The sequence below is a fragment of the Pipra filicauda genome, unplaced genomic scaffold (genome assembly GCF_003945595.2).
Source record: "Pipra filicauda isolate LSUMZ 115617 unplaced genomic scaffold, ASM394559v2 scaffold186_size1760508_pilon, whole genome shotgun sequence".
Classification (NCBI taxonomy): domain Eukaryota; kingdom Metazoa; phylum Chordata; class Aves; order Passeriformes; family Pipridae; genus Pipra; species Pipra filicauda.
Window position 1 is genome coordinate 704840 of NW_024104294.1, and position 27542 is coordinate 732381.

Below are 27542 nucleotides of genomic sequence, written 5' to 3' on the forward strand. Positions count from 1 at the left end.
CATCGCGGGATGTGCTCCCCCAGACACACCGGGGGATGGGCTCCCTCCGGCCCCGGCACATCGCGGGATGTGCTCCCCCAGACACACCGGGGGATGGGCTCCCTCCGGCCCCGGCACATCGGGAGTGCGCTGCCCCCGGTCCCGGCAAAGGGAAGGCAGTGGCAAGAACTCGCAGCGACAGAAGCTGCCGCCGGGGCTCTCCCATCCCCGCCGCCTGTCCCCGGCTCCTCCCGGGACACCGAGCCCCGTTTCCCGGCGCCGTGCCCGGGCGGGGCGGCGGGACTACAGCTCCCAGCGCCGCGCCGCGCGGTGACATCATGTGCGGTGGCTCGGAGGTCACATGCCCCGCCGGCCCCTTTGTTTTGAGCGGCGCTGGCAGCGCGAGCGGCGGCGGAGAGGCCCGAGCGCTGCACCGCTGCGGATCGCACCCTGCGCTCACACCGAGCGGAACCGACCCGACTCCGGCGGCCGCGGCTCCCGCGGGTGCAGCGCGGCGGGGGCGCTCCCGGCTGTGAGTGCGGGGCCGCGACGGGGGCGCGGGGCTCGGGCGGCGGTCCCGGGAGCCCCCGGGGAGGGCGCGGGGGCTGCTGCGGGACAGCCGGGGCGCGGGGCCGGACGGCACCGTTATCGCCGCGGCGGGGGCAGCGCGTCCGCGGCTCTGCGGGCAGCGCGGGGCGGCGGTGGCACGGCGGGGAAGGGATGTTGGCAGCGCGGGTGCGCCGGGACGGCGGCTGTGTGTATGCCCTGTGCGTGTGCTGTGGTTGTTGCCCCGTACGCGCAGCGGGCCCGGCGGGCGGGGCGCTGCGGTGCCGCCCGGCCCGATCCGGTGCCGGCGCTCGGGCGGAGCGGGCGGGGGTCGCCGCTGCCCCCGCGCCGCCCGCGAGGTTTCGTAACGCGGGTCTCCCCGGAGCCCCCCGCGGCCGCCGATTGGCCGGGCGGTTGGGGGGAGGCGGGGCCGCGGCCGCCGATTGGCCGGAGCGCGGGAGGGCGGGGCCGGGCGGCCCGGGGTGAAGGTGAGCTGGAGGGCGGGACGGGAGGAGCCATTTTGTGCCGCCGCCTCCAGCCCCTGGGTCCCTCAGTGGGCTCGGGGCCGCGCTGTTCCCTGCAGGAGCGGCTAGAACGCCCCGGCGCCGAGCTGTGCTCTCGGCAGCTCGCCCGGGCTGTGTGCGGACAGGTCCGTTCTCCAGCGCTCCCTGCTCGCTCCTGGCCCCGTGGATGAGCCGTGCCCGGGCCGCGCTCCTGCCCGGCGGGCACTGCCCAGGGTCGGGTGTGAGGGCATCTGGATGAACCCACCAGCAGGATGGGGCCGTGGCCGGGGCTCGGCTTCTGGTTTAGTTTGTTTTAGCAAAATCGGGAAAGGATTGTGACGTCTCACGGTTTCTTCCCCATACATGAACAATACTACGCAGTGTGCTTTTTTCCCCTCCTTTCTTCCCCCTCCAGTGGGTGTGTGCCTTTCTCAGGGACTTCACTTACTGAAGGGTAGCTGAAGATTTCTGCACAGTTTAAAGGTGTTCCTTTTCGCCACATGTTTTTGTTCTGATTTTACTTAATAATCATGACTCTCATGTCCAAATCAGTTCCTGTTTTTTTTGCTGGGTGACTTTAGAGGGCATTTAAGGCTTGGTTTTGTGTGTCATTAGCTTGGATTACTCTTGAATTTTGACATTCTTTTTTAGAATCAGAATAGTACCTTACATTACAATAAAAAATTTCTACAGTGCAGCTAATCCCTTACCAGTTTGATAACTGTGAATTTTTGTTTGCTAGTTACTCGGTATTCCTGAAGACTTTTTATTTTAGATATGCAAATGCTCAATTTCTCCTGTAAAACAAGAATAATTTTTCTTTTTTAAAAAGTGCTTTAAAACTAACAACTTTGGGGTCTTTTTCTGTATCTCAAAGACAAAAATAAATGTGTTTGTTTTTTGCTGGAGGAAGAGGTTACTCTTTTTTTTTTCTTCTTCTTCTCTTCCTTTAAAAACAAAAAGAGCACGTGTTGTGGTTTAGCCAGTGAGCTGCAGTCGATACACTTGGAGTTTGTTTTCTCTGACTCTTGTGGTAACCAGCCATCTGAGATGAAGCACGCCTGCAGATCGTGTTACCTGAAATCACGAAATAATTAGGATTGGCCAAACCTGAGTTGCAGGTCCCGTGCCTGGGAATGAAAACACCGTTTGTGTTTGCGGATTTGGCTGTGGTAGCTCGGGGGTGCTGTCTCTGGCACAGGGAGCAGCAGACACGGCCTGTCTGGCGGCCCCAGCCGTGCCCTGGAGGGCCGCAGGGCTGCACTGGGGCTGCGCTGGTGGCTCTGCCCTTCCCGGGGCAGTTCCCAGCGCTTCCTTTTCTCCCTCCACAGGCGGTCAGCGGTCCGGCCACGCCAGGGGAGCAGCGGTGGGCACGGGCTGGACGCCACCTCCGCTGGCAGCAGCACAACCCCTGCTCAGCCTCAGGTACTGCCGAAACTACACCCCGAGGGTGAGCTTTGAGGGCAGGGCTCGGGCACAGCTGATGATGAGGTGTTACCAAAGGGCCTCGCCCCAACCGTGTGTTTCCTCTGTTGCTTTCTGTCAGTTCTGCTGGTGGGGCAAAGGAGCTCTGTGACACACAGGGAAGACAGAACCAGCTGCCAGCTGTTGGCAGAGCTGTCAGTGAGGGAGAGGGGTAAAATACATGAGGAGGTTTCGTGGAGGAAGGAGGAGTTTAGTGCATCATGAAAGTAATTTACATAGGAGGATTTACTGCTGGAAGGTGTCAGGGCAAACATGTTATAGACCTCTTTTACCAGCCTCTGAAGGGGCTCTTAGGCTGTTTCTGAGGAACATCTTGTACAGAAAGACCTACAGACAGTATAGGTGAAAGAAATAAAGGAACTTGAACTTCTGGTGAACCCAGCTTAATTCAGAGATATGTGTATGTGCAGGTAGCAACCGTGTTAGAGCCATGGCTGTGTTTGTAAAGCATTTTTAAAACCTCTTGACTGGAAGTGTGATCTGTGTTTTGCTTTCCAGTTTTTTGAATGGGCAGACTCTGATTTAACAGACTTAAGGTCTGTCCTTGCTGACCCTTGTTCAGACAAGCAATCCAATACATTTTGCATTGTTTTTTCTTTTTGATCTAATAATTCCCAGTACTTGCCTTTTGGAAAAATGCATTTGTTTTTTGTTTTGTTTAAACTTGTTAAAGAGATCCAAGTGTTAAATTCTGTAAATCATTGGTGCTTTATAATGCAGTCTGTAGGCAGGTAGGGTACCTCTGTATACAGGGAAGGTGCAGACAAGGATATCTCCCCTCATTTGGCCCTTTGCTCACTAACCAGCTCAACCTCAGGCACAGGTTCCCCTCTGCCTTTCCCAGTTTGGGGCAGGCAGCTGCAAGGTGACACTTTAAAACTGCCAGAGCAAGATTTGCAGGAAGGCCACACATATGTGTGATAGAGCTGAACATGTGACACTGTTGCTGATAGGCCTGTGAAATTGCTTTGCTGAAGCCACCTCAGAAGTGATTAGCTGCACAGAGATTGAAGGATAGTACGTTCAAAGGCAGTAAGTTCTGCAATGGACTGGATTTCTTTTCTAGTGTCTTATTTGTAAATGTACAATATTTACCCCCTTGATTCGTTTATATTCCATGGATTATTTTTTATTCCCCCATTTCTTTAAACCATTGGGACATTAAGAAAAATAAATTGTTTGCTGACCACTAATTCTGTGTTGTTCAAGCATAAAGAAGACATTGGTTCCTTCAATGTGCAGTCCTAACCTAGAGCTCTTGTTTCCCCTTATTAGCCATTGCATAATACAGTGCTGTCTTAAGTCTTAACTTCTCACATAATGCGAAAGATTTAATCTCGAAGGTTTTGTTACTTAGTTGCTGTGTTTTCCCCTTTCATGCAATGGGTCAGGGTCTTGTTTGAGGTTTCAGGCTAACTTGCTTTGGGAAAGCTCCATTTTGTGAAATTCTTCTGATTTAAATCTGTGATGCTGGAATCAAGCCTTTAGGGTTTATATTCATATTTTCATTGTTATATTTCCCTTTTCTGCTGCTGATCCATTGTTTCTGCCAACTGTCTTGTGCTAGTAGTGTGCAGTTAGTTGCAGATGAGATTCAGTGTAAGGGATAGGGGTGTTAGCAACATTGCTGGTGAGGTGCTGCTGGTGGTGGTTGGTTTTGTTTTGTATCCAGCCTGCGTCACTACTGAGTAAAATCATTGTGCAATACATGGGATAGAGTATCAGCTACAGATCAGACTGTCTATTTATGTCTCGTTAAAGTCTCTCTGAAGCAATCAGTTATTAGATAGGCTCATTGCAACAGTGTTTTTCGGGCATCAGAACGACAACTGGCCCTATTTTAAGTCAAATTAAAATTTTGTAGGGTGAATGAGCCATACCAAGAATCTACCTTGTAAATTTGTGTAAAAAATTTTATAGGGAAAATGATAGTTTTTAGAGCCTGTTTTCTCAATGAGTAAAGGTACAGCACACATTCTTTCCTTGCTGTTTGTTCAGATGGTGCTTTTTAAAGGTGCCATGTAAAAAGGCTGTTTAAAAAAAGCACATTCATTGTGTTCTATATTAGGTGATGACGTGGCCAGTCTGGGACTGGGTAATTGCAGCTCTGAGGATGCAAGCACATCAGGAAATGAAATTGCTGTGAGGAGTTGAAGTTTCCTGGCTGTGTATTCAGGGAAACTGAATTTAACCTTTGGGAGACAAAAAGAAGAAAATCCCTTTAAAAAAACTTCTAAAATAATTCAGTGCATGTCCTTGCAGACATATCACAAGCATTCGGAATTGTACCAGTGTGAGGTCTGAGAGGGTGTTTTGCCCTGCCTCTTGCTGCCTCAAATGTGTTTTGGTGGCCATTTATCCAGGTATTTTTTAAGTTCCTCAGAGGCAAAAGGCCCTGTTGCTGCTAGATTGGTTGTTCTCACTGCCTCTAACGTGCACTATCTGCAAAGTCAGCTGCATTTTCTTCACCCAGAAACTTACTGGCATATGCTAACATTTGAGTGTTTGATTTTTGTAACCTCAGTGCTCTGATAATGTGAGTCTGTGTTTGCACATTGGGGGGAACGTTTACACTTGTACTTGAAACTGGAAGGTGTTTCAGCAAAAAGTTTTGCTAGTAGTTATTTTCTAGTAGTACTGTGGAAACAAAATATCCATGTTCTCAGCAAGTTGCCCCTTGGTTCTTATTTCCAGTAGTTTTACATGTAGTTTATTCTTCATTCTGTGTTGTGTTCTAGCAGTTTACGTTCTTTTGCAATTGAATTGTAGATTATCAGTGAACTAATTTTTAGATGTTAGGAATGAACAGGTAAAAACTTATGGCCAAGGTTGTTTGTTGAGATCACAGAATGACATTAAACATGTGTATTATAAGACTTCATTATGATAGACTTTATAATGAAAATGGGGTGATTTCTCAGCTGAACTTTCATTTTTAGAATTTCAGTCTTCCCCCACACACCTTTTTTGGCTAGTGCTGTTAGAGTAGCACTCAGAGGCTCCAGCTGAAATGAGGATTACTCTGAAAAAAGTGAAAAGTCCAGGCTCTGGATTTTTATCCAGGAAATCTTTGGCTTCTGCCTAGTCAGGTGATTTGCTAGAGCTGAGATCTTGAGGGTTTTGTCTTGAACATTAATGCAATGCCAGTGGTGCTGGGACATGCAGAACTTGCCATCTAGGACACTTGTTTTCTGGGTATATTTTGTAATTAAAGTGTGGCAGATAGTGCTGCACTGCCCTGTGCAGGGTGTGTGGTACTTTGCCCTGTAATATTGTGTCACCTCAAGGAAGGGTCAACAATTGCTCCAGTTCTTAGAGTGACCAAACAAGTATCTTGTCTGATTCTTGTGATGAAGCTGAGGTTGTGCCAGACTGAAAACTGAAGTGTTTTAATTTTTCAGACCGTAGCACTGAGAAGGAGAAACTCTGCAAATTTTTCTCAATGACTCTATAGCCAACTGATGTAACAATGGTACTAATATTGGGACGCAGACTGAATAGAGAGGAGAGTGGGATACGAGACTCCCCTGCAACCAAGCGGAAAGTTTTTGAAATGGACCCAAAGTCATTGTCAGGCCCTGAGTTTTTCGACTTCTCCTCGGGATCATCCCACGCGGAAAGCATCCTGCAGATCTTCAATGAGTTCCGGGACAGCCGGCTGTTCACAGACGTGATCATCTGCGTGGAGGGCCGGGAGTTCCCCTGCCACCGCGCCGTGCTCTCGGCCTGCAGCAGCTACTTCAGAGCCATGTTCTGCAACGACCACCGGGAGAGCCGGGAGATGCTGGTGGAGATCAACGGCATCTTCGCCGAGGCCATGGATTGCTTTCTGCAGTACGTGTACACGGGCAAGGTGAAAATCACCACAGAGAACGTGCAGTATCTCTTTGAAACATCGAGTCTCTTTCAGATCAGTGTCTTGCGTGACGCCTGCGCCAAGTTCCTGGAAGAGCAACTGGATCCTTGCAACTGCCTGGGAATCCAGCGCTTCGCAGATACGCACTCGCTCAAGACACTGTTCACCAAGTGCAGGAATTTTGCGCTGCAGACATTTGAGGATGTGTCCCAGCATGAAGAGTTCTTGGAGCTGGGGAAGGATGAGCTCATTGATTACATCTGCAGCGACGAGCTGGTGATCAGCAAGGAGGAGATGGTGTTCGAGGCCGTGATGCGCTGGGTGTACCGCGCCGTGGAGCTGCGCCGGCCGGTGCTCCACGAACTGCTGACACACGTCAGGCTCCCGCTCCTGCACCCCAACTACTTCGTTCAGACTGTGGAGGTGGACCAGCTGATCCAGAATTCCCCAGAGTGCTATCAGCTCCTGCATGAAGCCAGACGATACCATATCCTTGGAAACGAGATGATGTCTCCCAGAACTAGACCACGCAGGTGAGGAATTTTTTTTTTTCTTTTTTTCTGTAGGAGAAGGACATAGTTTGTTGCACAGATGTTTGATATACATATGCCCAGAGAAAAATCTCTTGCAGATTATTTTGCTTTGCATTCTGGAGCTGCTACACTTACTCTTCAGTACTTCCCCACAAGCCATGAAGCTCACAGGTGTCTTGAAAATGTGAGTTAAGTGAGTCTTTCTGCACAGATCACTTTATTGCTATGAAATAAACGACTCTTCAGGTAAGTAAAGTTATATTACCTTGCAAGTAAAACACTTCCTTAAGTTTAATGTTTGCTAGGGGAGACCTTAAAGTATTTCATACAATAGCAGTGTCTTGAAGAGAACTTCATGTGCTGTGGCAAGTACACCATTGCATTTCCCAACCTTTCTTTTTGTAACAAAGTCATGTAAGTGTCCAGCACACCACAAAGGATGTGGATGGGGATATTATGTATTCAGAGCATTTCCTTGCTGCATCACAAATACTTTACAGATGGAGTAGTACATGTATTCGTAATAGACAGCAGAACAGGTTCTTAACTGTAAAGAAACCAAATATTGTAATTTTTAAAGAATTATGAAACAGTTCCTGAAGTATTTTGTGTTTATTCTGTGACATTTTAATAATTCAGAATTGCTACCACTTAATAATGCGTTACACAAATAGGTGACTGAGGTTGCAAAAAGAAATGAGGAAGAATCCATTAGTGGCATTTATGAGCAATGGTGGTTATGATTCTTTTTTTCCTGAAAAATATTCTCCCAGCCTCATGTCAACGATAGTTGACACAATAGTTTATTGTTAACTCCACCTGATTTAAGCTGTATTTATAAAATCATATGTTGCATTAAGGTGATGCAATGACCTGGTCGAGACAGATTGTGTTAGGAGTTACTCCTCTTTGCTTGCTCTTACTCATATGTGGTTGCTTTACAGTGACTGTTCAGGGAACCTTTATTTTTCTGGCAGCAGTTAAAGGCTTCCTTAAGAGGGAAAAAGAATACTTGGCAATGTTTGCCCCATTAGTGGCTTTCCAGTCTTCAGTCCTGCCATGAGAGAAGAAGCTCTTGAACTCCTTGCAGCGAAGCTGCCAGATTTTCTAAGCTGCACGGTGCTGTGGTGGAGGGTCTTTGGAAGTGTTTGGGTCATGGCAGTTTGGAAACTGGTGCAATCGTTGTTTCTGAGTCCAAGCCTGAGGGAGGGACCATGGGAATTCTGACAGTGTGCAGTGTATTTGGTGTGATGTTTATTCTGTGTCTATTACTCAGTTAGCTAAAGAAGGCAAATACACTCAGACCCAGCAGTTTTGCCAGTGCGTGGTGTGTATGTGCTTGAGAATTTGAGCAGCCTCAGTGTTGTGCTCCAGTTTGCACATGAAGTACCCTGCCTAATACAGGTGATTTCTGAAGCCAGGGGGTTTTGTTGGTTTTACTGCTGAGCTTGTTAAACTGCACTGGGAATTCAAGTAGGCAGGAACAAGAGAAGTAATTTACAAAGAGGAAAACTGGCTGGCCTCCCAGCAGGAATTTTTTCCCCTTTTCTATATTACATTCGTGGAATAGTTCTTTGTCATTTGTTTCTGTTGCCTGTTTGTTTCTGTTGCCTATAGCAAAAAGAGATCATATTTTAAAACAGTTGCCAGGTCCCCCTTCTCCTGTGTTTTCACCACACCTTTTCTGGGCATTTCGGCAGGGGGTTGGGAGGAGAGGACAGGTTGCTGGAGAGCTGTTTTCCTTCTTTCTTGCCTTCCTCCAATTTCTTTTCTATATAAACTGTTTCCAAAAGGAGACAGGCTGCAGGACAAGAAATTCCCACACCAGTGTTTTTGTTGAAACTTTGGGAAATAAATAGTGATTGCTTGGATGCACTTATGGGTGAAGTGAGTTCGACTTGTTTTTTTAAACAAGTTGATTTTTTTTTTTTCTTTTTGAAGCCAGTGAAGAGTTACCTGAAGGGAATTGAAGTTAAAGTATGGCATAACCGTTGCTCTTTGCCACTAAGGCATCATTGACAAGTGAGGTCTTTCTGAAAGAGCTTTTCAGTTATGGACTAGTGACATCTTGAGGCTGTCTTTCCTGCTCCTTTGGAGTCTCTCCTGTCCCCTCTGGTTGTGTTGCACAGCAAATCTCCAAGCTGAGACCAGGCAGTGAGCAGTAACACATTTCCATACAAAAGGCAGCATAGGCTCTTCCTACTGTGTGATTTGAGTTGTCTTCAGATTTTCATCTACCTCTGAGTTTTTCCATCAAAGCTTCTTTTAGCCTGCCTAGTTACCATCCCGTGAGTGTTCTCTTTAACTGGAAGTGTTGCGTTTATACATTTTAACACATCCTTTCTGGTTGCCTTTAGAAAGCTTTAATGTAGTCCCTCATTTTCCCCCAAGGAGACGTGGGTTTCTATTTCACTTCACATATTGTCTGCTATTTCATTTACTACCCAAAAGTGATTTAACACCGGGGAAGAAAAAAGTAGTGATTTACCAGACTTTCTGTAATTTGTTTTCCAAACTTCCCATGATTTTGAATGTAATCTCTTTGAACTACGGGAGTTCTGCCCAGCTCTTGCTGTGCGGGTTGGTGTTCTCGCCTTGTGTAACTTGGGACCCCCAGGGAACCTGCTCTTGGGAATGCACGGAATTACATGGCACTGCTGGTCGTATTCCATCCCCCCCTTTTCTGTTTTATGCACCTCTTCCTGGTGGGACAGTGCCTCCTGGAATCTCTACTGCCTGTTTTAACACCTCTGTTATTTTGCTCACACTGTTTCTTCTGAGGGCTACAAGGAGGGCTTCCTGTGCTACTGGTTGAGGTCACAGGTTTTTCTAACCTCCACTCAAATATATCCTTAGTTCTTTTCTGGAATTAGCCTTTGCCTGTATGTTGGTTTTGTGTAATTCCACCACAGTTTTACTTTTTTTTTGTTAAAGTAACGTGCTCTTTGTCATTTGCAAAAGAAATTTTAGGAACTAACCATAAAATATATACAGTGCATGACTCTTCCAAGAAAATGTAATGGAGGAAATGTTTCTTAACTGAAGAAAAAATATGGTCATACAGGTACTAAAATGTTGGGAAATTTTTTTGTTTTCTGTAGGTTTGAAATACTGTGCTAAATGAATATTTTCTTTACAGAGAAAGATTTCATCATAACAATTCATAAAGAGCGCTCTCTGGGCAAAGATTTTTGGTTCATTTATTTTTAAAATACACTAAGCTTTTCAGTATGTGAGTGGAGGCCTTGATTCTAATCTAGAAAGTAATCCTCAGGCAAACCTCTTTGTACCCACAATTAGCTGGTGTATCTGGACTTGCTTCTGTGGCAAACTACGAGTTGAGTGTCTTGCTTTTACGGAAGTTCTTTTCCTCAGTAATGCTTTGCTGGCACAGGAACTTCCCCTCTCTTATCCTTTGAGAGATTCTTTTCAGAGTTGTTCCTCAAAAAAGCAAAAACCGGTAACAGTAAATACATAGAAACCAGGAACGAGCCTGACTTCAAAGCTGAGCAGCTGCCGAGAGTTTCTTCTGCCTGGTTCAGGTGCGTAAGTGCCACTCCTCAGACACATCTCATTTGTACCATCTTGTAGGATGTTACCATTTAGCACTGCCTTTTCCTATGGACGATATTCTCAGTAGAAAGATGTATGGTATAAATTACAGCCTGTGGTGACAAGGAGATAAAAGGGCTAACTAGTTTTGTTTCTGGTGTTTCAAAACGGGGAAAACTTCATCAGGATTTATAGGTGAATATGTTCATAAGTTTATAGTAGGATCTTTAGGGGGATATAATGCAATTTTTACCTCAAAGGCAGTTCTGAGTCTGTTGTTTTTGAGAGAAGACTGCAGTACTCAGCAATGGTATTACTGTCTGTTCTGTGAGATGTCTGTTCACATTGGGATCATTGTACAAAGCTCGACACGACAAAAAGGCTTATCAAAAATAAAATGAATCTTGCATTCAGTTTTACTTAATTGACAGCAGTCCTTGAAATAAATATGTCAGTGCAAAATGCTTTAATCTAAAAATGCCCTGAAAAGAAAGGAGTTTGACAAATGCTGACAAGAAATTAGAAATTTGAGAGGAGGAATAAAAGGTGCTCACGGTTCGATTTGCACATCAAAGATGGTTGAGTCTCTACATTCAAATGTGAATTAATAAATAAGAGGTTTTGTTATTGCTGTGAATGTAGAATATGTATAATACAAAAACATTTGGTTAGTAGAAGGAAAATGAATGTGTGGAATAGAATTTAAAGGCCTACTTGTGTACATTGCAGACTGGCTAATGCTTAATTTTTTTTCACACTGAGTTTTAATTTTTGGTTTAGGCTTGAATTTTTATTTCAGCATTCCTTAATGTTTCCTCCTGTCACTACTCTTGTTTTTTGCTTTACTTTGCATTGGCTTTAAGGCCACTTTCTTTTCTCTTATTTTGGTGACTATATTCCTTCAGCTTTTAAACTTTTTGGATATTTAAGCAAAGTAAAGTAGTATTGATTTTGTAAAACTCGGGGGGAACGTCAGGACTGGTTTCATTGTGAAACAGGTCCTGCTTGAACTTGGTTTCTGATCTCTCTATGTACACAAAGTAAAAATACTATTAAAGTAAGGGCTTTCTGTGTTATTTAATTATTCAGTTTTTACATATAACGTTGTGCAGTGGAACTCCACCACTTACTCTGGGCACCTGTCAGTGACACCTGCTGTGTAACGACACAGCTGGAAACAGTGAAACCTCTGTTTGCTAAATTACTCTTCTTTTTTTCTTTGCTGTAGAAGTTAACACTAAATAGTAAATTTTTTGATTTTCACACAGTTTTGAAGACGATGTTGTTTGGCCTCTATGTGCTAATAAATATCTCCTACATCTTAGTTTTATGTGTTCTCTTTTTTAGATCAACTGGTTATTCTGAGGTGATAGTTGTTGTTGGAGGCTGTGAACGAGTTGGAGGGTTTAATTTGCCGTACACGGAGTGCTATGATCCCGTAACAGGAGAGTGGAAATCACTGGCTAAACTTCCAGAGTTTACCAAGTCCGAGTATGCCGTGTGTGCTCTACGGAATGATATTCTTGTTTCAGGTGAACAATCCTAAAAAGTTTAAGATTTCTTTTTTTTCTTGGTTGATTGTTTTTCATTACTAGATGATCTTTAAGGTCCCTTCCAACCCAAGCCGTTCTATGATTCTATGATTGATTGGGGATTGTTTTCTTGTTTGTTGTTTGGGATTTTTTTAAGTAGTGTGGCAGATCTTTGTACTGTGAACTTCCAGAAGCTCGGCTGAAAGTCATTTTCTGATGTAAATGGTGAAAACCAGCCCCAGCACAATCTTACTGTAAACAAAAGTGTTTTCTGGAGTTTTTGTTTGGCATGACTCTGCAGTTTTTTACAGCTGATTCCAGGACATCAATTGTATCTAAAGAGACCAGCTCATGCAGTACACTGCTTTAAAATACAGCAGCAGACTGTTTGCAGCAACAGCTGGGAAAAATACAAGCAAAAAATCTCAAGCAGGCTTTTCCCAGCAGTCCTTTAGCAAGGGAAAATTCCAGGGTGCAGCTGATGGTTTAGCCACCACGATCTGTGAGTTAGTTCAGGCGAAGAAGTTGTTTCCTCGGGTGTGTAGTACCTGTGTCATTTGAACAGAGTGTAAAACAAAGGAGATGTGCACAGACAGGACAGAGGAACAGCGGGTGTTGGGGATGTGCCATAGGGCACTTCAGGGGATAAGTCTTTGGGTGTCTCATCCAGGCAGTGACACTACAGGAAATCTGAATTCAGAGCATGGGCAAAAGCCATTCACGTGCATTCAAGAAATAATCTAATGTGATCTCAGCATGTCAGTGAGGAAGGCAAACATAAGGAATATAACTCACTGTGTGCTTTTGTGTTTGAAGTCCACTGGAAATTACTTTTTCAGTCTAACTTATAGGTACTGATAGATCCTTATATCACCCAAAAAGTGATACAAAGTTTTCATTGCTCCCTGTAGAGGGGCATGTTAATAGCATTTCCCATACAATAAGTATTCAAATTGGCATATTTCTGTTTTTAAAGGTGGAAGAATCAATAGCCGGGATGTCTGGATTTATAACTCTCAACTTAACATTTGGATCAGAGTTGCTTCCTTAAATAAAGGCAGATGGAGACATAAAATGGCTGTTCTTCTTGGTAAAGTAAGAGAAGTATATTTTAATTGTTTTTATAGTCGGGATGTTTTCATGTAGATAAGAAAGCAGTAGAGAAAACACTTTAGTATTACTTTGTATTTCATATCAAATACTTTAAAAAATACTTTAATATTTCAAACAATTAGACTTTTTATCAGTCAGACACTACCCCTGGACGTGAAAATCATCTTACTGCCCAGTCATTCATTTTTTTTCATCATTGAAGTGTCTTATTCCCAAGAAGCAAATTTTTGGGAAGCAAATAAGCGTCTGAATGATCCTGTGCTTCACAAGTGCTGTCAAAGGTCTAACAGTTTTGCAGTTATTAACAGAAATTGGTGCTGCTCTGAATGTCATGTCTTTTATTTAATGTTTTATGTTGAAATTAACTGAACACATGCAGTGTGGAAACAGGAGGATTTGCTGTATTTTGAAGGTGAATATGCCTGAACATAAAATGGGATCAACTGCCTGTGGGGATTCTGTTAGTGAAACTTAGGAAGGATGTGCATGTGGTATCCCTTGGGCTTCGTGGAGATGAAACTTGCAGCTGAGCAAACAGAAGCAAGTGGACATAAATAATGAGTTCTGCTTCTTAAATATAAGAGAAGGGGCAGGGAAGAGTTTACAAACTGAGATGAGGAAATACTTCTGTAAGTAAGTAGGGAAAAGCAGAACACCGAAAAGCAAAGGTAAACTCAGATGGACTTTTGCTGCTGCTGTTGCTGAATGTCATCTAAAAAAAGAGAAATGCAGAGAAATCCTTTTCTAACAAATGCCATTCAAACAGGAAGTTTCTATCGTAGTATTAATTATACTATGCTTTGGCATGTGTTTGCAGTGTCATTCCACATGTGACTGAATGGAACTCTCCAGGAAGTCTTTACCCTTTGTTTTTAGGCTGCATTCTTCTTCTCCTGTGTATATATTAAAAATCTGAGAAAAGTATCCCTTCGCATACCTAGCAAATTAGCTTTAAATTAATTTAATTTCATATTTAAATGTAACCCTTACTCTACCCAAGAAATAATGGCAGTTTTCACCCCTGTGCACAGGTGTACGTGGTTGGGGGCTATGACGGGCAGAACCGGCTCAGCAGTGTGGAGTGTTACGACTCCTTCTCCAACCGCTGGACAGAGGTGGCTCCCCTGAAAGAGGCCGTGAGCTCCCCGGCTGTGACCAGCTGTGTGGGCAAACTCTTTGTCATCGGGGGTGGGCCTGATGACAACACCTGTTCTGACAAGGTCAGTGAGTTGTGTTGTATTGCATCTTCTGCCCACAGGCAACAGCATTGCTGGGTTAAAACCAGATCCTGCAGAGGTCCGCTTTAACTGTTTTTGCTGAAGGGAGTATGGTGTTATTATAATACAAAAAATACGGAATAGAAAATGTTAATTCAGGGAGATGCTGTTCCTGTGATGTTTCTCATGGATACTGTCACTGGCTTCACAAGTTCTGTGAATTCTTAAACCTGAGTGTTCAGAAAATAATGTCAAATACAAGTGCGTGTTTAGACATTGATATATGGACCTATATTTATATTGACTTCGTTTTCTGGGTGAGGTATTGCCCACCAGGCACTGCTTCTTTGTCTCTCCTTGTATAACCTGTGTGGGCATGCCAGGCTGTTACTTCAGTTAGGCTGTTAATGTGAAAGGCTTGTATTTGTTTTCAGGTTCAGTCTTACGATCCTGACACCAATTCTTGGTTGCTCCGTGCAACGATCCCCATCGCCAAGAGATGTATCACGGCCGTGTCCTTAAACAACCTGATCTACGTTGCTGGTGGGCTCACCAAAGCCATCTACTGCTATGATCCCATTGAGGACTACTGGATGCATGTACAGAACACGTTCAGCAGACAGGTAATTAACAGTAGAAGACCTGCACACAGCTGAAACGTAGTTTTTGAGATTATCATCTTGGCATGAAATGAGTATGCACTTGTTTAACTCTGATACAGTTGCATTTCTGATTCCTTTCTTGCTTTACTTCTTCTGTGTAATTCAAAACCTCACAGAAGAATTTTCTATACCAGTAGCTTTTCAGCTGGTCATCACTATTAGCTAGTCCAAACTTTGGGAGCTGTTACTGTTGGAGAAGAGGGTAACAGTATAATGGATGAATTTTTAGTTGTATAGAAATTAACTCTGTCAGGTTCTGCTGCATGTTTTGATTTAGATTGAAGATAGTAATTTCCTTGTAATTGATTAAAGCCTTTCAGTGTAACTACAAATATTGAAGGCTGTTTTTACAGTGTGAAAAAGCCCCTTTGTATAGCACAGAAAATTTCTGACTTGAGTAGTGAGGGCTCTGTCACTGCCACATAGGGACAAGAATTTAACCTTGTAGCAAAGTATACAGGTATCAGTTACATTTCCTGATGTTATTACTGTGGTATTACCTTAACAGAACTTCATTCTTTTTCCTGGCCTTCCCTCTGTTCCTCTGTTTTGATCTGAGTTCTCTATTTAATTGAATATTTTTTCCATGCCTGCTTTTAAGGAAGAAATAAAATCCTATTGGTGTTTCAAGTAAGACATAGCACAGTCTTCTCTTATGCACTCCTTTTAGTCATGCCTTTTTTTCCTCTCCCCATTTACATCCCTCTTCATTATCTGTTACTCCTCTAAGATGCTTCTCCTTGTTCCCGTTTTTTGCATAAATAGTACCTACTGTGGTCCCTCTTCTGAAAACCTTTGTTCTCTCCTCCTTTCCCTATCTCAGATCTTTAAATGGTAAGTACAGTGTTCAGCTGAATTCCATTGTATCCCTTGTATGAGCTATGTAGTGAAGGCTTAGACCTGAACTAGTCTTTTTTGTAGGATTGTGCTGTTGCTTTCTCTAATTATTGTCCTTTCTGCATTGGCCCTTTCAGGAGGAAATAGTATAAGCCTGTTTACAAACAGGAATCAGTGCTGCCCTCCTGCACTGGAGCAGATATGCATGAATCAAGGTCTTGCTTTTTAGATAATCATGTATTCCTTTGTGTTTCTTTGAAACAGGAGAATTGTGGCATGTCTGTGTGTAATGGAAAAATCTATATCCTTGGTGGAAGACGGGAAAATGGTGAAGCCACAGACACTATTCTTTGTTATGACCCTGCAACGGGCATTATCACAGGAGTAGCAGCCATGCCCAGGCCAGTATCGTATCATGGCTGTGTGACCATTCATAGATATAATGAAAAAGGCTTTAAACTGTAATTTTTTTTTTCCTGAAAAAAGAAGAAAACTGCATGAATGAATCCAGTGGTCTGCTGCAAGACAGGCTTTTTAAAGATTCCTGAAGTGGGAATTCCCTGCCTAAGTGTCGTATGAAAATTATATCCTGTGCCTTTAGAAAAAGGGTTCATTTAACTGACAAAACAAGTCTCCAAACCTACCCAGTAACCAGAGTTCATTTCTATCTGCTGTGGACTCTGATACAAGAGCAGTAACAGTATGTTGTACTAGTGGTCAGCAAATTTGCCCTATGTGTGATTAGTAATTAAAATCTTGGAAGCTTTTTGGGGAAAGTGCCTTCACAAGCTTTTGTGCCTCTGTCCTAAGAAGCAATATCTGCAAGGTGTTTCCAGTTCTGCTAATGGGAAAAATAGATTCTTTGATCCCAAAGAATCATCTAAGATAATTATTTATAATTTAAAAAGTTTAAATAATTGTAGTTCGTAGGCAGCATTCCTGCAGGCAGATTACTTGGCTTAACCGAGCAGATTCAATGTCAGATCATGCATGGTTTGGAATTAAAACCCCAAAAACCGTCAACAAAACAAGCTACATAGGACAAATAGGAGAGTCTTTGAGGAATGCTTTTTTCTGAAGGAGAAACTGGTTGTTTTGTGAGCCACCACAACACACTGCATGACAGGTACCTTAACCCTGTGGACCTTATTCATAGTGTTGATAGATGTCCATCAGAAGTACAAGGCTACATGACATGGAAAACCAGGGGGGTGTAGGCCATGTGTCTGTGAAGCAAATTTTGAGTCCCAGTTTTTACCTTTGTGAGCAGTATGGCTGAAGGCTGAAGGTTACTGGGTTCTCTCTTTGCTCACTGCGAAGTATCTCTATTAAAGAAATAAAAGATGATGGACTCTGGATTCTTCCACTTACCTGAATCACATTATAAATTACCTGAGGATAGAGTTAGGACTTGGGTTGTGCCCTACAGCTTATAAATTGTTTTTTTGGATGTCTCATCTGCAGAGATGGCAGAGTATCCACCAAGTATTTCTTGGCCTTTCTTCAGACAATCACTCAGTACAGTTAAACTACCATATAAACTGTTTCACCACAGATAAAGAAGCTCTGGGAAGGTCCCTACTGTCACCAGAAAAATATCTGTGGACCTGTCCATGTAGCCATATGAGGTGACTCCCATATGACATACTTTGGATAATTTTGAAGCCAAGGAAGCGCCTGTATTTTGACACACACCACCATTTTTTAGGTTTTTTTTCAGTAAAGGTATTTTTTTTTAAGTCTTCTCTAGATTTCTGTTCTAGGTCTCTTTATTTCCAGTGCGCAGTTGTACAGTTGAGGCACAGAGTTCATAAAAACTGAAATAGCACTTAAGAGTTGGAAAATGAATAGGATTGTCTGTACCAATTTCCTGTTAATCACCAAAAACCTCAGGAACTGCCTTTTAAAGGAATTCTGAGGACAGCAGCCAGTAAGGAAGTTGGTCAGTGCCAGGGCAGAAGAAAAACCATAAAATCTCTGCAGAGCCAGCCCTGGCCTCAGGATTCTGGTCTCTGTGATTGCTCGGAGGGTGAAAATAAGCACCATATCTGGAACGTTGTTTGTTCCACTGGACTTTCCTCATGTGTTTTCCCAGAGTATTTCTTCATGAGATGGAAATTCTGACCCTCAGTGAAGCTGTGCCAAACTGGGAGTCACCGTTTTCGGTAACATGGTCATGACTTTTAAAGAGCACTGGGAGCTGCACTTTGGGATGCATTGCCTTGTAACCTCAGGAAAGGACACAAATTTCAGTTTCTGGCTGAAACCAAACACTGCTTTGTATATGCTGAATAAGAATACTGATAGAATACAAATCTCTGCATATCAGTGATTGATCAGGAAGTCAGTTCCTGAGCAGGTACATCCACATTGCCCTAAGAAGAAAGTCCCTCGGTAATGCAAGACAAATGAGTCAGATAAATTAATCCTTTTCTAAATTCCTTCTGTTTCTGCTCACCAAGTTATACTTTGAAAAAGCAATTTCAGTACCTGTGAATAAGGTCTGTTGATTGCGATGGTAATTGCCCAGTAACTCATACTATATACTAACAGTGTATATAGCTTGTGCCATCATTTTAAATGAAAATGTCAAAAATTCTAGGAGCACTTAATTAGAGATGCAATTTGAAAAATACTCTCCTTTGATTTCTTCCTGTTTGTATTCAGACTTGTAATGTTGATTGTCATGCTAAACTGTTTTTTAACAGTCCTTATTCTGTAGGTGTAGAACAGTGTCATTTAATCTGTGTTTATAATACTGCACTACTCTGTAAATAACAAGATACTGCTTTCTATGGTTTTGAAGATGCATTTTATAGTTTAGTTGTCTTTTCTAACAATTTATGTACTGTTACTGTTACCTATTATTTTGAAAATGACAGTGTTTAATGAACAGTAAATGCAGAAATGTAGATGCAGAAGAAAACTTCTGCTTACAATTCCTGACAACCTGTATTCAGTGCTGAGCAGTTACAGATGTGGAGCATTGCTTAATGGCAGTTACTTATGCAATGATTTCCTTACAACAGGCAGTGAGATTTTCTTCTTGCTTGTTAACTCAGTAAATAATTTTCACTTATGGCCTGCTCTGTTACAACAATTATTCTTAGATGTGCTAGAAAAGGAATGATTCAACTTTGGTTTAATGAAAATGAACCATTTTTCTAGAAGGGTGCATTAATTTGGAAGTTGCATTCCTGAGCCACCTGTTCTCCAATGCATTTCACTTAGGTATAAATGAATTCCAAGATTTAAACTGTCACTATTATGCATATTTAGCTGCTTGTAGTTTATGGGCTTGAGCAGGAAGCTGGGAAGGTGGAAGGGGTTTGTCTCAGCTAGGGAAGAAAATTATTAAAGCCATGTACTCTAATCAAAATAATCACCATCATAAATGGTGACAGGTTTGGTAGCTCTAGAGCACCTGCACAAAGATGTAACTTCAGTCCAACCACACATGGGAAGAGGGCCCAAGTATCTCCAAGTAACACCTAAAAAATAATTTTTAAGCATTGTCTTCACTAAACAGGAATGAGTAAATATTTTTCTTCTCCATTTTGATGTCCAGTTCTGTTCTTAGTAATGTGATGTTAATTGAAAAGAAAGTTGATGCTTCCTCACAGCCGGGGTTCTGGAAGGTTCTGAATCACCAATTTCAGTACTGCAGTACAGAGCAGCCTCCAGCCTTCTGCTTTGAGCTGAAGCATTTCCCCCTTTTACAGCCATCAAGCACGGAACAGTTCCTGGGAATCATGTTAGTTGTACTTGTAGGCTCCCTCCTTGATAATGCTTAAGTAGGCATAATTTGTGGAATCTCTTCCATCAGATGAGTCATTTTATACTGTGTGCCTGCATTTTGGGAATTGGGCACTGTGCTTTCCACTCCAGCACCAAGGGGTCCAGATTGAGCACTTTTTAATTTGCACCAATGCAGTTCTCATCAAAGATTGCTTTGTGGTACTCTCTGAAGCAGAGATGTTAATGCAGATCATCTTGATATGGACCCTTATCATAATTTACTGAAGCTTTTTAAATGATATTTTTAATACTGCAAATTTTTGAGAGAGGCTCATGATGTAGGAAGAGGAAATGCTCACTTTGACAGAGGTTTAGAGGAAGCTTGAGAGTAAGGACACCGCTGTCTGTTCCAGCTTCTTCCTCAGAATAGTTGAGTTCACCACATTATCTTAGGGAAATACTCAGTTTATCTTGGTTTTTCTTTACTTGAGCTGTAAGGACAGAAGGAGAAGCAGGAGACCTGCTCACTGCCTGTGACTTCAGGTTCCCCTCCTGCCCGAGGCCGATGGGGCAGAGCCGTGAGCTTTGTCCAGCTCCAAAGAGACGAGACAAGAGGAACTCGCTGGAGCGGAGAGGTGGCAGGAGGGGTTTGTACATGTGGCTGGGCTTGCTGAAACCAAGGTGTTCTGGATGCTCACAAGTTTGCAATTCCAGATGCAGAAACTCAGGTGGTAAAAATATTTTGTGTCTCCATTCAGTGAACTCAGCTGGAGCAATAGATGTGCAGATACGATTATGCTCTGCCAGTGGCAGAGCTCAGAAAAGCCAAAGGATCAGCTTTCTGAATTGCCCAACTAGGCAAGTAGATGTGGGGTTTATTCCTTCCACAGAAGATGGCAAAAACCAATCCAAGAGCATTAAGAAACTCAGAAGACGTGATCACTGTGAGGCACAATGAATATTTTCATCTGGATGTAGTCGCACGCACACAAGAAAGTACAAATGAAAAGGTTTGTTGTGCCTGGCTAAAAAAATCTGAGCAACGTATACTCAGAAAAGGAGTCTAAATGGTAAGATGAGATTTCTAAGCAGAAATTTGCTGTCTGGTTGGGAGCCAAGCAGTGATTTTTAAATTTTTTTTTAGTATGTTTGGCACACAAGTTTCCTCAGTATGGAATTATTTCAGATAGCATTAATAAAAAAGGGATGTGGCTGTCAGTTCATCATGACCATGTCAGTGCTACTGAGCGTTGCCACACAACAGGCTCCTACCACCCCCAGACAGGAAGTGACTCGTGTTCTCTGCACGCTGCCTTTGCTCTCCTCCCTAACTAACGTTACCCAAGTTCATCAAAGTATACAGCCTTGGTAGTGTTACTGTCTGAGAACTGTAAACTATTACAGGAGCATTTCTTTTTTCTACTGTAGGGATCCAGTCTACGCTCACGTTTGTGTGTGAACATCTGCGTGTGAATAATTCTCTGATCATTTTCTGATAGTGCTGTTATAAGTGAGGCACATAAAGCCCCTGTGTACAGCTTGTTAATAATGTAATTATAGCTTACTTTGTATGCTTAGCTTTGAAGAAAAGAATGTATGTTAATTTTGAAAAGACCTGTGCCTTAAATTCACCTATATTTTTATCTATTGTGAAAAAGAGCTTGGATTACTTCTCCCTATTTGTACCTTTATTAGGATTGGTCTTACTGTCTGGACTGTTGATGTCCCTCTAAGAGAAATAAATGTTGCCATTCATTTTAATTAAAATAGTTACACTTCTTGTTTAGGATATGCCTAGAGTGCTTCCATTTATACAGTGCTATGGCAGATATAATCTAGGGAAATCAGTATTTGTTTTTTTCTATTTTTTGTTTCCAGCACACCTCAGTGACAAAGGACTGAGGTTAGTCTTTGACTTCCTGACCTTAATATGTACAGTTTCTTGTTTTAGTCAGTAGCCTCTATGATATTTCTGAACTCTCTGAAGTCATCAACCTCTTGTTCAAGATACAAAATATGAAGCAATAATGTGGTGCAGCATGGCAATAAGCAAATCAAGAGACTTGAATGTAATGTACTATTACTAATTTCATCTATGTAAATGCTGGACCTATGAGTCATTCTCCTTTGGTGCACCTGTAGCAATTTGGAGTCGGATTAATAGGAGCTACTTGGCCATGGAAGGAGAGTTTACCTCCTGAACTGTTACTCATATGATACTGTATCTTCGCCTGAAATCATGTTTTGATTTTCCTTTTTTGCTGAGGAAAACAGCAGTTTGGGTTATTCCTTGCCAGTTCCTTTATTTACTGAAACATAAAAGCCGTAGTTCCACGAAGAGCTGATCTTGTCCTGGAGAACAGCCTGGTGCAGCACAAGTGATTGAACAGGAAAGCTCAGACCACTTACTGTGTGCCAGAGTCAATGTAACGTGTCTTGCATATAACATTGAGGTCTTCAGATTGTGCTGACAGTAGAAAAGTGATTTTGTTATGTAGCACAATTGCAATAACACCTGTTATATTTAAATATATTTCTTGCATAATTCTTTGAAAGTTTTTTAAAGTTCAGTGTACCTAATAAACATTTGCCTTTTGAATAGTTCACTGTGGTTTATTTAGTTTATGAGAAGTTCCAGGGTGGGGCTCGGTGGAGCAAGGAGGAACCTCCCTCCTGTTTTTTCTGGGTCATTTAACTTGTTGGATTCTGCCCCTTGTGCATTATCTATCCACTGATCTTTCTTCTGCCTCCCAGTCTACGTGTTTTCCCTTCTCATCTTTCTGTCCTCACACAGAACTTATTACCAATGGGAATAAAGGCAAGCTGGAGGCTGTGTAGATGAGTAAACTTGAAAGAAAACTGAAAAAACATGGGTGGCATGTGAAATCCTGTTTGTCCTGGGTACTGTGATGAGAAAAGAACGTGAGTGGACTTGGAAGGCAAAACCAGCATGGGAAATCAGGAAGAGGTCACATAACACTAGGAAGGTGACTGGCAATAACACAGGTTGGAAAGAATCATAGAAAGTTTATTTTCCTAAAGTTAGCTACTTGGCCATCTCAAGGTCCTGCTCCCAGATGGCAGAGTAAGCGGGTCAGACTGTGATGGAGAGGTACTATTACACTTGAACTGAGAGGAATCATTTAATACCACATTTTTTACAAATACTAGTGGAATACCAGTTGTACTCCTGGCTTCCTCTTCCATGTAATGTGTATTTTAGATCTGTCTCAGAACTTGCTCTTTGTGCAATCTTAATCTTGCTTACTTCCCTAAAACATTGAAATGTTCTGAAAAGAGGCCTAGTAGTGGTCCTATAATAAGAAAAAAAAAAGGATTTTAAGGGCTAAGCCTTGAACATTCAAGTACTTGCAAATTAGTGGCCTCATAAATAAGTTTGCAAATCCATGAGGACATGGATTTATGCTGGTTCACAGCTCACTGCACGAACCATGAGACTACCAGACAAAAGCATCAATGCCGTTAGCTGCACCTGACAGGTATTGCAGCCTGGCGAAAACCAAACTGTGGCATTAACTGCACTAATTTGGACAATTTTAGCTCTGATTTGAGAGAATATGAAGCATGGTGAGCAGTAAGTATGGTACAAGGTTTTTGTGAAGCCTGTTTAAGGGCAGGTGAGGGCTGCCATCCTGGCTGTGAGGTGGCATGTGCTGTGGGCTGCTGCTATCCTGCACCTCATCAGCCCAGGCGTCCTTTCTTGCTTTTAGTGGTTTGTTTGGGTTTTTTTTCCATTTGCTAATCATATAATCACAGAATCATTTTGGTTGGAAAAGACCTCTGAGATCGTCAAGTCCAACCTGACTGAACACCAGCATGTCAACCAGACCAGAGCACTAAGCGTCACACCCAGTCTTTCATCATCTCTCCGGGCAGCCCGTTCCAATATCGAATCACCCTTTATGTGAAGAATTTCTTCTTGATGTCCAACCTAAACCCCCTCCGCTGCAGCTTGAGACTACGTCCTCTTGTCCTGTCTCATGCTGCCTGGGAGCAGAGCCCGACCCCCACCAGGCTACAGCTTCCTGTCAGGGAGTTGTAAAGAGTGATAAAGTCACCCTTGAGCCTCCTTTTCTCCAGGCTAAACACCCTCAGCTCCCCGGCCGCTCCTCACAGGACTTGTGCTCCAGACCCTTCACCATCTCCGTCGCCTTTGTCTGGACCCGCTCCAGCACCTCAGTGCCCTTCTCATCATCCTTTCGTGGAGTATCTTCCGTGTTAAAATGTCTTCCCCAAATTCTATTACGCGTTAAAACACCGTTGTTCCAGGCAGCAAGTCCGGATCAGGGCACTGCACCCGTTTCTCCACACAGGAACGCGGCCGCGTCGCCCATCTCGGACCCCGAGGTGCCGCGGGCGAGCCTTGCCCTGCCCACAGCCCGCTCCTCGCCCGCGGCGGGACCGGCGCGGCCGGGCCCCCACAGCGCCACGGGCCCGGCTGGACCCTTTCCCTGAGGTAGCTCCGCGCCCCCCGCGCCGCCCTCTGCCCCCGCGGCGGCAGGTGCGGCCCCTCACGGCCCCGCACGGCCCCGCACGGCCCCTCACGGCCCGGCACCGCCCCCCGCGCGCTGCCCGCCTGCGCGGACCCGCCCCGGCGGCGAGGGCGGCGCTCGGCCCTGCGCTCATGGCGGCGGCGGCGGCGGCGGGACGGCCCCGCGGGGGCCGGCGCTGAGCGCCCGGGGCGGCGCGGGCGCGGCGGGCGGGGGCGGCCGGTGCGGGCGGCGGGGCCGGGCAGTGGCGGAGCGCGGGTGAGCGGCGGGGCGGGAGCGGCGCGGGGCGGGAGCGCGGCCGCGGCGGCGGCTTTGTGTGCGCGGCGGGGGAGGGGAGCGGCGCCGCCGCACGTGGGACTGGCCGCGGGCAGCGCTCCGCCCTCCGCGCCCCGCGGCGGCACCGCCACCGCCGTCACCCCGGACACCTCTGATACTCACACCGTGCCCCGCGGCGGCCTCGGCCCGGCTTCGCGGCTGCGGGTCCTGCCCCGCGCCCCTCCCGCCCCGGCGGGACGCGCTGCCCCCTCACGGGAAGGGTCGTGGCCCGCGTTAGGCGGTTCTCGGCGGGGCACGGCCGGTGTGTGACCCCGCGGCGGGGAGCGGGGCAGCCCTGCTGGTGCTGGGGCACCCTGGGCTCTCCCCGTGTGCTTGGGGTGCCCGAGTTCCCCCTTCCAGCGGCGGGGGTGCCTGTGCGGAGCGAGCCCTGGCTCTCCCGGAGTCTCGGGATCCCGAGCAGGGTCTCTTTGCCCCTCATGGGCAGCGGGGCACGGGGGCCCTGTACCGCTGCAGCCCCGCTGAGGATGCGGGCCCCCGGCCTGTCGGGAACCGCAGGGCCGGGAGGCGTTTGAAGCTTCTGGGCTGTACAGAACGTACCAGCTCCCCTGTGCAGCTGTGGGATGATCTCCAGCCCCTGGGGAAGGAGTTGCCCCCCCTCCTGCGGGTGCACCACAGGCCTCCCCGAACGAGGTGAGAGGTTGAAGTTTGCCCAGAAGGTCACTATGGGTAACGCTAATGCTTTTATTTTTCCTGTCAGTGGAGTAGAGAACATGTCTGGGATCAAGAGAGTGATCGCAGAGAAGGACCCCGACTATGAGGAGATCACCATCACACATCCCAACAAGCGGCACAAAGCAGCCGAACAGTCAGGTAGGAGCTGTGGAGTTGGAAACGCTGTGGATGTGCATGCTGTCCACAAACCTTCAGAAAAGGGCTGGGGCAGGAGCTAAGGGGCCAAAGGGCAGACACTGAGCAAGGCAAGTAGTGATACCTCTGTGTAGCCAAATGAAGATGTGCCGTATGTGTAGTCATCCCTACCTGCTATCTGAACCATAAATAAAGTGTGAGGATGCAGTCTTTGGCGTGTGATAGCAGCTGGAGCACGAGCTCTCCAAGGTCCCAGCCATGTACTTTGGTTCCTGCTGTTTGCTGAAGTATTTGACAGTGCACCTTCCCATGCTGAGTTGTGCTGCAGCCTGTATATCTGTTTTGCAGTTGAAGTCTGCTCTTGGAAGGATTGGCAGTTTGTTTATGTTTTGGGGGATGTACAGTTTGCAGTACAGCCTGGGGAGGGGGAAAAAATCCATGACCCTGCAGTACACAGACTGGCTCTTGGAAGATGACAAATGTTTGCAAGAGCAGGCAGATAAAATGGAAAAGAGCAGTGTAGAAGGGATAAGTTAAGGAGAAGGAAGGGGCCTTGAAACATGCAAGAGAGGAGGAAGAGGAACCTGACTAAAGGAGATGGGGACAAAGAAGTGTAGTGGAGAGAGTAGCTGGATGAGTAGGTTTGCATTTGGCACGATTAGATATGCTTTGGAAACCAGCCTGTTGGCAGAGTGCCTGGGACAGGTTGCAGTCCTCTCTGGGCAAATGAGAGTGGAGCTTCTTGCCCCGGGGACAGGGAGTAGGCCAGTGATTTTTGGCATAGCACAGCTAGTGAGAGGATCATGGTGGGAAGAGCTGACGAACAGGGAGGTGAGAAAACCGAGGCTGGCTGTGGGATCTGAAGATGATCCAGGAATAGAGCAGGGTGCCAGAGCTGCCAGTTGGAGAGGGACAGATGATGGCTTCGTGGGTGATGTTTTGGAGGATGGTGTACAGCTGGTCAGGTCTGAGGAGTCTGAAGTGAATGTGTTGCCGGTCAGGTCCTGTCTGCCACGTGGGGCAGGGGCCCTCACAGTGGGGCCCAGTGCAGCTGTGCTGCGTGTGGCCGTGTCACCACTCCCAGCTGCCTGCCCTGTCTGGCTGCCAGAAGTCACCGCCCTCTGTTCTGAAGTGTCCCAGGGACTGCAGATGGGATTTTAAATCTGCTTCTGAAGCAACTTCTTCAGAAAGTCTTGATAACAAGCAGGCAAAGTCTTAGGGCCCTGGAAAACTGTCCTTGCCAAAGTGAACTTTCTGTTCAGGTGATTCCTCCAAATTGGCTTCTTTCTTCCTCTCATGGAAGATCTCCAGCTTTCAATTCCTGAAGTATACAAATTTCACTAACACAGTCTTAATGAGGGACTGTGGTTGACACAAGCTGGGCAAAATACGAAAATAAAGTGTCCTTAAAAGCCTAATATAACCACAAATCCTAAAGTGCTTTAATTGTCATAATGTTGGTGTGGCATGGCATCATGTCTCAGGGAAGAGATGAAGTTGTCCCCATCTGAACCATACATCTCATAACTTCATCTGTTTAGGTTTATTTTAAGTGTAGCCTTACATGTGAATTTCCTAGGCATGGCTGGAGGTAAATTATATCCCTCTGCTTTTTAATTTTGCCTTAGTCATACAGATTCCAGTGTAATTCTGTTTTAATGTGGGCTTGAACTACTGCTGATCCTAGACTATATAAGTGTATATATATAGGTATGTGGAAATAAGTAAAAATATTTAGGATGCCCCTGTTGCATATAGAGGTATCAGTTGCCTCACTTCTGTTGTAGGTACCTTATCAGACAGTACAGTTATGTATGCTGTCTGGAACATACCAGCAAGGTTTTGACTTGCTTTTGATTTCTTTACTCTTTCTTTTGGGATATTAGAAACCTCTTCAAACAGATACATACCTCTTAGGAAAACATGCTTGCTCTGAAGCTCAAGCCAAAGTCTTGGTGCTGTTGCATTCTATTCCATGTAGAAGCAATGTGAAATTTTTCCAGAGAAGCCCAGGCTGTTTCTCTGATCTGCTTTGCAGTGGAGTCACTGTATTTCTGGCACAAGCTGGAGCACCTTTTCCAGGCTTTATTCTAGAAGTGTTAATTCTTGCTTTGCCAGATTCTTACTTAGAGCTTGATAAAAATAGTTCTTGTTTGAACCCCCTTGAGGGGTAACGGAGGTGACAAAGGAAGGGCAATATTAAAAGCTGTGGTATGTGTAGAGCAAAAAGAACAGTTCTTCCTATGTATACATGTCCTAGAAAAATACAATAATGTGCCAATTTCATTCTTAGCCACTAATTTGCTGTTAGGTATTTGCCCAGTTTGAAATCTTA

At 44.8% G+C, this 27542-nt stretch overlaps 2 protein-coding genes across 10 annotated transcripts in view; both read left to right on the forward strand.

Annotated features, from left to right (window-relative positions):
• The first annotated feature begins 280 nt into the window (after positions 1-280).
• On the forward strand, positions 281-22157 carry KLHL24 (kelch like family member 24). 2 transcript variants are annotated; one of them, XM_027741222.2, is made up of 8 exons: positions 282-511; positions 2360-2453; positions 5915-6902; positions 11802-11986; positions 12963-13081; positions 14131-14319; positions 14751-14939; positions 16080-22157. In XM_027741222.2, the coding sequence occupies exons 3-8, from the start codon at positions 5983-5985 to the stop codon at positions 16278-16280; spliced, it is 1803 nt and encodes a 600-aa protein (XP_027597023.1). In that variant the 5' UTR covers positions 282-511; positions 2360-2453; positions 5915-5982; the 3' UTR covers positions 16281-22157. The 2 variants fall into 2 exon arrangements, with proteins under 2 accessions (XP_039236074.1, XP_027597023.1); XM_039380140.1 differs by lacking the exon at positions 2360-2453 and having other exon boundaries at positions 281-511.
• Positions 22158-24550: 2393 nt separating this feature from the next.
• Positions 24551-27542, forward strand: part of YEATS2 (YEATS domain containing 2) — a 48088-nt gene continuing 45096 nt past the window's right edge. For 2 of the 8 annotated variants that reach the window (XM_027741245.2, XM_039380127.1), the window contains exon 1: positions 24921-25210. In XM_027741245.2, the coding sequence (XP_027597046.2) occupies positions 24961-25210 (250 nt within the window). In that variant the 5' untranslated portion in view covers positions 24921-24960. Of the gene's footprint in view, positions 24642-24919; positions 25211-27542 lie in introns of those variants that run through there. The other 6 variants (XM_039380129.1, XM_039380131.1, XM_039380130.1 and 3 more) reach the window with 5 other exon arrangements.

Excerpts from the sequence above, each read along its gene's own strand:
- KLHL24 (XM_039380140.1), top strand. The coding sequence starts at position 5,983 with ATGGTACTAATATTGGGACGCAGACTGAATAGAGAGGAGAGTGGGATA. Across the intron at positions 13,082-14,130 it reads TGGCTGTTCTTCTTGGTAAA|GTGTACGTGGTTGGGGGCTA; the intron begins GTAAGAGAAGTA and ends CCCTGTGCACAG. Across the intron at positions 14,320-14,750 it reads ACAACACCTGTTCTGACAAG|GTTCAGTCTTACGATCCTGA; the intron begins GTCAGTGAGTTG and ends ATTTGTTTTCAG.